Here is a 9,654-nt window from a genome sequence, read left to right as displayed (position 1 = left end):
TATATATATATATATGTACATATTTAATCTATGCAGCTGATAAATATTATGTGTAAAAACCTTTAAGTCCAGCTAGCGAATCGTATAATGGAAACCACCCTTCTAGTTTTAAATTATCATGAAAATAAAAAAAACTTAAATCTATTTGTATATAACCATTATTTATATTTTCTGCATCATCTATCTGAAGAGGCAATTGGTAATTGAAAAAAAAAAAAAAAAAATATATAAATAAATATAAATATAAATATATATATAACAAGTTAATACTTATATGTTTTATGCTCATTTTATTCTTTTTCTTTCCACTATTCATACTGTTATTTTAAGTGGATTTGTTTGAAGCTCTGAATCATCGGCAATTTCCAATCGAAAGGACAAATTTAAATCATTCGTACTTCTATTGATATCTATTTATACATATAACATAACAAAAAAATATATATATTAAATGGTAATAAAAAAAAAGGGTACATATATATGTAACGTAAGAAAACATATGGACACACAATGTGGACCACATATACATATATATAAATTTATTATTATCTGTGTACTAACTAAATTTTGTTCTTTGCTTTGTTTCTCCTAAGGTAACCTATAAATTAAAAAATTTTTAGATTTAAATATTGTTAACTTGATATATATATATATATATATATATTTCTTTATATATATATAACAATTTTCATGTATTTATTACTTCAATATATTTAAAAGAATCTAATTCTGATTTTTCGAAGGTATTAAAGTCTCTTATACCAGATATTCTCACTTTAAGAATGCAAGGCATTTTTTTTTTTTTTTTTTTTTTTTTATTTAATCATCATATTCTGTTAAAAATGAAAAAAAAAAAAAAAAAAAAAAATTAAAATTGACAAACAAAAAGAACAATAAAAAAAAAAAATAAAATAAATGAATAAAACAAAAAGAATAAAACAAACAAATAAAATATACAATCAAATAAAAAATATATATATATAATATAATACATATATTTGATTGAATTTATTTTTTTCATATGTTAATGCCAGTTTACAATCATATATTGAATAACCACTATATAGTGGTATTATATATATATATATATATATATGTGTATATAATTTATGTATATACATGGTCCTGCATGAAAGTGTTATCTCATGACTATTCATATAAGGCAAAATAAACGAGAAAAAGAATAAATAATTAGTTCTGAATTGTTAATAATTTATTTGAACTAGTTTACCAAATTGTAATATATATATATATTTATAACAAAAAAAAGAAAAGTATAAAAGATATTAAAAATATTAATATATATATATATATATATATATAATAATAATAATATCCATATAAACATACACCAAGGTTATTAACAAAGTTGTATATAAATATATTAAAAAAAAAACAAAAAAAGAATATATGTTTATAATATTTTCTTCCTTTAGTATAATAAAAAATATTGTTTTTTCCTAGAGAGGATATATTATTTTTTATATCTTTCTAAATATGAGAGAACAATAATTAAAGGACAATTTTGAATTCGAAATAATACATACATATATATATGATTATATATTTATAAAACCGTTGGGTTTTAATAAATACATATGTTTTATTTGCATAATTTCAGACCTATTATATATATATATATATATCAAAAAAAAAAAAAAAACGGAAATATATGGGTGAGGGAAATTTATTCATATATTACTGTCAATCTTTTTATACTTGTATATATAAACAAAAGAATTGTTCAAAATTAAAACTAATTTATTATTTCATAGTAATCCTTTTTTTTTTTTTTTTTTTTTTTCTTAGTATGATTAAGTGAAACATTTAAACTTTTGATAAGATTTTTTGGTGTATTCCTAAATCTCATATTATATATATAATAGACAGTTATAGAAATTAAACAAAAAAAAAAATATATATATATATATATATGTAATAGCCACATAAATAATGGACATACTAATATGAATAATATATTTCGAATTAAGTATTCAACATATAATGTAATAATAATAAAATGTCATATATAATTATATATATATAAATAAATTAAATATGTAAATATAATTCATTAAAAAATTATAAATTCACAATTATATATATTAAATTTTTATGTATCATCATTTAAAAATATATATATTATATATATATATAATAAAATTACTGTGAAATGTTATAATATTTAAAAAAAAAAAAAAAAAAAAAAAAAAAAATTTTAAAAAAAAAAAAAAAAAAAAAAATTATAAAAAAAAAAAAAAAAAAAAAAAAAAAAAAAAAAAAAAAAAAAAAAAAAAAAAAAAAAAAAAAAAAAAAATTATTTTAAAAAACTCGGAACTACAAAATTTTATAAAATAAAAAAAAAATATACATATATATATATATAAAGATAATAATAATAAATGAAAAAAAAAACAAAAAAAAAAACATATATATTTTTAAAAAGTACAAAAAAAAAAAAAATGAATATAGTCCTATATTTTTGAAAAAGACAAAAGGTGTACAATATGAAATATATATAATATATATAAATATTTATATAATATTTATATTTTAACTTAATAAATATAAAAATTTTTAATTTTAAAAAATGAAATTATTATTTTTTTTATATCACATTTAAAATAATTTCCGTTACAAAATTGTAATGCACTTTTAAATATTTTAAATTAATAATATAATTTTCGCTAAGTATTTATAGTTCTTAAAAAAAAAAAAAAAAACAAAAAAAAAACGTTATCTTTTTTCTTCTTAAATATTTCATTTTACTTCATATATTTATATTGTTATACAAATGAGAATAGAAAATTATGATGAAATTAAATAGAAAAGTGTTGTTTAAAAAAGGGGAAAAGATTGCATATAGTGTAAAAAGTATAGTATACAAAAAAAAAAAAAATAGTTGAATAAAAGGATCAGAACAAATATTAATTTGATAAGGCAAAATGGAGTTTTTTATACCTTATTTGTATATAATATGTAAAGATAATAATAAAATACATAAAATAACAACATGCAAATGAAAAAAAATATGTATATCATTTTATGGAAATAAAAAATATAAATATATATATATATATATCTTAATTTTGTAGGTGTTATATTTATCATAAATGTTACTAGTACAGGTGGGGGGACAGATGATGATATTAATAATATTGAAGGTAAATCAATTTTAGGTACTAGCCATTATAATATATCAAATATAAATTTATCTGCTATCCCTAATTTGGATAGTAGCATACCTGTTGGTCTTTCAAGTGATACCAAAAAATGGTCATCTAATAATCCTACGTCTATAAAAGATAAGAAAAAAAAAGAAATAAAACCTAAAGATATTATGAATAATAATGATACATCTAATTCTTCTTCAAGAAATAAAGAAAATAATAATCCAATAAAATCTGTATTATTAAAAGAAAATAAAGGAATAAAAATTACTGGACCATGTAATGCAAATTTGTCAATATTTCTTGTTCCACATATATATATTGATGTTGAAACAAAATATAATAATATTCAATTAAGATATAAGTTGGATGAATGTAGTGAATCAATAAAATTCAAAGATACAACTACAGAATTAAGTACGTCTGATGATACTTCGTTGAATGTTAATTTTAAGGCAGGTGTATCAAGAGATACTATGGATAAGGACAGATTATATAATATATGTGAAGATAATAAAACATTTAAATTTGTAGTATATATTATAGATAATATTTTGACACTTAAATGGAAAGTATACGAAACAGGAGTTACAAGTATACACATAAAAAAAATAAATATATATATATATATATATATATATATAATATTTTTATGTTTTGCATTTTATGTTGGCCATGTTTCATATTTTATATTATTTTTATTTATTATGTTTTTCTTTTTCTAGATAACAAAGTAGATATCAGACAATATAAAATGAAAGAACTAAGTAGTCCTATCACAACATTTCAAATTCATAGCGTGTCAGAAAATAAAGACTTCCATGTATTGGAAACTAAAAATTATGCTATAAAAACAGATATCCCAGGTAAACAGCAATAATTAAATATACATAAAAAGGAATAAATAAATATATACATATATACATATATATATATATATATATATATATATATGTATACACATACATTTATATACTTTTTTATCCTTTTCTATTTTAGAAAAATGTGATATTATGGCAACAAAGTGCTTTTTGAGTGGAAATATAAATATCGAAAAATGTCTAGAATGTACCTTACTTGTTCAGAATAATGATACATCAAGCGAATGCTTTACATATGTTTCAAAGGATGTTCGCCAAAATTTCAATCAAATTAAAGCAGAAGCAGAAGATGATGAAAATTTTCGTGATTATCATCTTACAGATATTATAAATAATATATTGACAAAAATATACAAAATATATAAAATAAATAAAATAAATAAAAATGAAGAAAAGAAAGAATTAATATCACTAGAAGAATTAGATGATTTTTTGAAAGAGAGAATAACAGATTATTGTAAAATATTAAAAGAACTCGATATGAATGGAACATTAGTAAATCATGAATTAGGAAATAATGTGGATGTATTTAATAATTTAATAAGATTATTAAAATTACATGAAAATGAAAGTATAAGTACCTTACATCATAAATTAAGAAATTCAGCAATTTGTATGAAATATCCTGATAAATGGATAGAAAAAAAAAGAGGTCTAATATTACCAAATATAGAAAATAATAATATAATATATAATATTAAATATGAAAAATTAAATGAAGAAAAAAAAAAAAAAATAGATAATAATATGTTAGATGAGCATGATATTAAAATTAGTGATATTAAAAATATTAAAAAAAAAAATATATATTTATTTTCTAATAATACATTAGAACATTTTAATAATGAGAAACAATTTTGTAATAGTTCCTATTGTAATAGATTAAAAGATGAAAATAATTGTATATCAAAAATTCAAATTGAAGATCAAGGAAATTGTTCAATTTCTTGGATTTTTGCATCTAAATATCATTTCGAAACTTTAAAATGTATGAGAGGTTATAAACCACATGCAATTTCTGCATTATATATAGCTAACTGTAGTAAAAGAAAACATAAAGATAGATGTAATGTGGGATCTAATCCATTAGAATTTTTACAAATAATACAAGAAAATAAATTTTTACCTATGGAAACAAACTATTTATATACTTATACAAAAGTAGGCAACCATTGTCCAGATGAAGAAAAGAAATGGGTAAATTTGTTGGAACATACAAGAATGATAAATTATAATAATAAAGATTTTACTACATTATCTACTAAAGCTTATATAGCATATGAAAGTGAAACATTTAAGAAAGACATGCATTCATTTGTTAAATTAATAAAAGATGAAATAATGAACAAAGGTTCAGTTATTGCTTATGTAAAAGCTGAAAATGTCCTAGGTTATGAATTAAACGGAAAGATAGTTCAAAACTTATGTGGTGATAAAACACCTGATCATGCAGTTAATATTGTTGGTTATGGTAATTATATAAATGATGAAGATGAGAAAAAATCTTATTGGCTTGTAAGAAATAGTTGGGGTAAATATTGGGGAGATGAAGGTTACTTTAAAGTTGATATGTATGGACCATCAAATTGTGAAAATAATTTCATCCACAGTGTAGTAGTATTTAATATTAATATGCCTAAGAATAAGAAATGTGCTGTAAAGAGAACACTTCCATTATATAACTATTACTTGAAAAACTCTCCTGATTTTTATCATAACCTTTATTATAAAAATTTTAATTCTAAGAAAAGTATGAATTTGGTTAATGCGTCTGATGAACGTAAAAATATTTATGACCAAGAAGATAAGGTAAACAATGAAAAAAGAAGTAAGGTTTTAAATTCGGAAGTAACTACTTCATTATCATCACAAAGATATGATAAAGATGACAATACAGATACAATAATAGGACATAGGCAAGATATAAACACACAAGAAAAAAATATCAAGGATGAATTTCATAAATCCTCTATAACAAATAATAATGTATCATCATCTAATATGACCATAAGTAATAAGAATACAAATAAGGTTAAAATATATCACATTATCAAACATGTAAAGAATACAAAAATAAAAATAGGTTTTGTTAAATACGATAATTATAATATCATAGGAATGAATCATACATGTTCAAGATCTTATTCAGCAGATCAAGAGAAACATGAAGAATGTATTAAATTTTGTGAACTTCATTGGAATGAATGTAAAGATAAAACATCCCCTGGATATTGTTTAACAAAACTGAAGGGATCAGATGAATGTTTTTTCTGTTATGTGTAAGAAATTACTCAATAAGTTAAATCACATATCATATTTTACACACACACATATATATATATATATAGATTATTTTTTTAATTGTGTAATTTTTTAATTAAATTTCAATTGTTTTAAAATGCATTTATATTATATTATTATTTTTTTTTAATATTTAAAAAACTATTTTTAATTTACTATTTTGTATTATTTTTATCAATTTAGATGAATTCTAAAATATATTTGAATTTAAATGTTTACTTTAATTTTTTTTTTTTTTTAACTTTATTATAATTAAGAACATAATTTTATATATTTGTTACAAATTGAAATATATCCAAATGCATGCATAAAATGAATATATATAAAAAAAAAGATATATATATATATATATATACATATGTATATATTTTGATTTTTATCGATCTAGTGTATTATCTTTAAAAAATAAAAATATATATATATATATATATATATAATTTTTTGATTACAAAATAATAAATAATATATTTTATAAATTAATCGAAGAGACATATAAATATATTTAATTATAAGTATGTTACACATTGTAACCATTTTTTGAGTACACAATTAGATATTTCTATAAATAGGTGTACAAAGTTATTGCACTGGTCAATTTTATTTTATTTTATTTTTTTTAATTTTTTATTTATTTATTTTTATTTATTTTTTTTTTTTTTTGAGTACTTGAGAAAAAATACATATGTGTATATAATATTCACACGTTTTTAATAAATAAATTAAATATTAAAAAAAAAAAATATATAAAGAATATAAAATAAAATAATACCAAATGGTACCATTTAAATTTTATTAATTTTTTTTAAATATACATAATTTGTAATACTTCTAAATTTCCTAAAGTTTTTTATTAAAAGGAACACATAACAAAAGAAATCAAAAAAAATAATAATATAATAATATATATATATAAAACAAAACAATTAAATATATATATAAACACATATTACTATTTTTAAAGAAAGAATAAATCTAGAGATATTTTATAATTTTATACAATACAATGAAGTTTCATATTTCATTCTTTCTTATATTATGTAAGACAAAATAATTAAACATATATATATATATATATATATATAATAATTATGAAAATAAAATTAAAAAAGATATATATTGAAATAAAAAAATAAGAACACATATATTGTATGTATTGTATTAAAATTTTCTTTTTTAAATAAAAATATATGATTAAATTATTTTATTTATAATAAATTTTTTTTGCAGATATTGTATTTTTTAAAAATACAATAAAGAGTGAAAGTGAGACGGTATCATTATCACCCGGTGGTTCAGATGTAACAACACAAGGGAAAAATGGAGAATCAACACAACAACCAGAATCACAAACTCCAGAAGGACAAACAAAAACCCAACCACTAGAAACAGTAAGAACTGGTACACAACAAGAACAAAGAGTAGAACCAGCAGGACAAGGTGAGGAAAAATCTCAATCAGGAGGCGAAGGAGCAGGAAGATCAGAAGGAAGGGGAGCATCAGTAGGAACAGAAATAGCACATGGATCACAAGGACAAGAGAACGTAGAAGGACAGCAATTGCCACAATCCTCTGAACAGTCAAGGAATGGAGATTCTGAAGAACAAAGTAGAAATAAACAATTACCCTCCGTAGCACCAGAAACTAATCCCACATCGCCAACTAATGTAGAATCCCCCAAGCCTGTTCTCCCCCCAGCTCATTCATTCTCAAACTTAAACAAATCAACAATCCCTCAAACAATTCCTGTAAAATCTTATTTTTTAAAACATTATAAGGGTGTAAAAGTTACTGGTTCATGTGGTGTACAGTTTCAATTAGTTATTGTACCCCACTTGTTTATAAATGTTGAAACAAAAGAAAATAATATTCAATTGGAACCTCAATTTATGAAATTAAGTGAAAGAATAGATTTTGAAAAGGATAAAACGAATTTAAAGAATAAGTGTGAAGATAATAAAAATCAATCATTTAAATTTATATTGTATCTTCAAGATGATATGATAACAATTAAATGGAAGGTAGATGAAGATAAACCTACCACTACTACCACTACACGTAAATAAAAAAAATAAAATATATATATATATATATATATATATTTATGTATATGTTTACATGGTTTTATAAAAATATAAATATATTGAAAAACTTAAAACGTTTCCTTTGATCTTATCCTTTTTAATTAACTCACATATAATATATATTTATACATTTTATATTCTTTTAGCTCCAGGTCAAGTAGATTTAAACGTTGATGTCAAAAGATACAAACTACCAAAATTAGATCAACCAGTTACATCTATTCAAATACATTCTCTTGCAAAGGATGGAGAAAAATATTTAATGGAAAGTAAAGATTACGACTTAGGAGATAAAATACCAGGTGAGAAAATTAAATAATACATAAATATATATATATATATATATATATATATGTGCACATATATATTGATGAAAAAAAAATATTTTTTCCTTATTCATTGTTTGCAGAAAAATGTGAGGCTATAGCTAATGATTGTTTCTTAAGCGGAAATGTTGATATTGAAAAATGTTTCCAATGTACATTATTAGTTAAGAATTCTGAAAAAAATGATGAATGTCTTAAATACGTATCTAAAAATATAAAAGACAGATTCGAAGAAATTAAAACAAAGGGAGAGGACGATGAAGATTCTGATGAATATGAATTTATAGCATCTGCAAATTATATATTAAAAAATATGTACAAAAAAAATGATACAAATGAAAAAAAAGAATTATTAGATTTCAAAGAAGTAGATAATGATTTGAAAGTAGAATTATTGAATTACTGTAATTTATTAAAGGATAATGATGTAAATGGTATATTGGCAAATGAAGAATTGGGCAATGAACAAGATATATTTAATAACTTAACAAAATTATTAGAGGAACATAAAGAAGAAAACGATAATGTTCTTTATAATAAAATGAAGAATGAAGCATTGTGTTTAAAAAATGTAAATGATTGGATGAAAAATAAAACTGGATTAGTATTACCACAATTAAAATATTCTTTAAATAATGTTAATGAGAATAACGAAAATTATATTAAGGAAAATGTTTTTGAAGAAGATGAAAATGGAATTGTTGATTTAACAAAATTTACAGTAGATACAAATTATTCATCCTATAATCATGCAGATAGTTTATATTGCAATCAAGATTATTGCAACAGATTAAAAGATCATAATAATTGTGTATCCAAAATAAATGTAGAAGATCAAAAGAATTGTGCCTTATCATGGGCTTTTGCATCTAAATATCATTTAGAAACTATTAAA

At 20.3% G+C, this 9,654-nt stretch overlaps 3 protein-coding genes across 3 annotated transcripts in view; 2 read left to right on the top strand and 1 right to left on the bottom strand.

The window, feature by feature from the left end:
- PGSY75_0208100 (hypothetical protein) overlaps positions 1 to 793 on the bottom strand; it is a gene marked incomplete at both ends in the record, with an annotated part of 6,886 nt that extends 6,093 nt beyond the window's left edge. Inside the window, 4 exons of the mRNA XM_018783746.1 lie at positions 61 to 184; positions 319 to 410; positions 562 to 598; positions 704 to 793. Of these exons, the coding sequence (XP_018643736.1) occupies positions 61 to 184; positions 319 to 410; positions 562 to 598; positions 704 to 793 (343 nt within the window). Of the gene's footprint in view, positions 185 to 318; positions 411 to 561; positions 599 to 703 lie in introns of the transcript that reaches the window.
- A 2,152-nt stretch (positions 794 to 2,945) lies between these two features.
- PGSY75_0208000 (serine repeat antigen 1) lies at positions 2,946 to 6,334 on the top strand (the record flags this gene model as incomplete). The annotated part of the gene is made up of 4 exons (XM_018783745.1): positions 2,946 to 2,979; positions 3,096 to 3,764; positions 3,896 to 4,036; positions 4,170 to 6,334. The coding sequence occupies 4 exons, from the start codon at positions 2,946 to 2,948 to the stop codon at positions 6,332 to 6,334; spliced, it is 3,009 nt and encodes a 1,002-aa protein (XP_018643735.1).
- A 1,021-nt stretch (positions 6,335 to 7,355) lies between these two features.
- On the top strand, positions 7,356 to 9,654 carry PGSY75_0207900 (serine repeat antigen 2; the record flags this gene model as incomplete). Its single annotated transcript, XM_018783744.1, has 4 exons — positions 7,356 to 7,389; positions 7,580 to 8,407; positions 8,580 to 8,735; positions 8,843 to 9,654. Coding segments are annotated over 4 exons (1,830 nt in total), but the record flags the coding sequence as incomplete, so codon positions are not given.

This window comes from Plasmodium gaboni, chromosome 2 (assembly GCF_001602025.1).
Source record: "Plasmodium gaboni strain SY75 chromosome 2, whole genome shotgun sequence".
Lineage (NCBI taxonomy): Eukaryota > Apicomplexa > Aconoidasida > Haemosporida > Plasmodiidae > Plasmodium > Plasmodium gaboni.
Note: the sequence above shows the minus strand (reverse complement) of the source record. Positions and strands in the feature narration are given on the sequence as shown.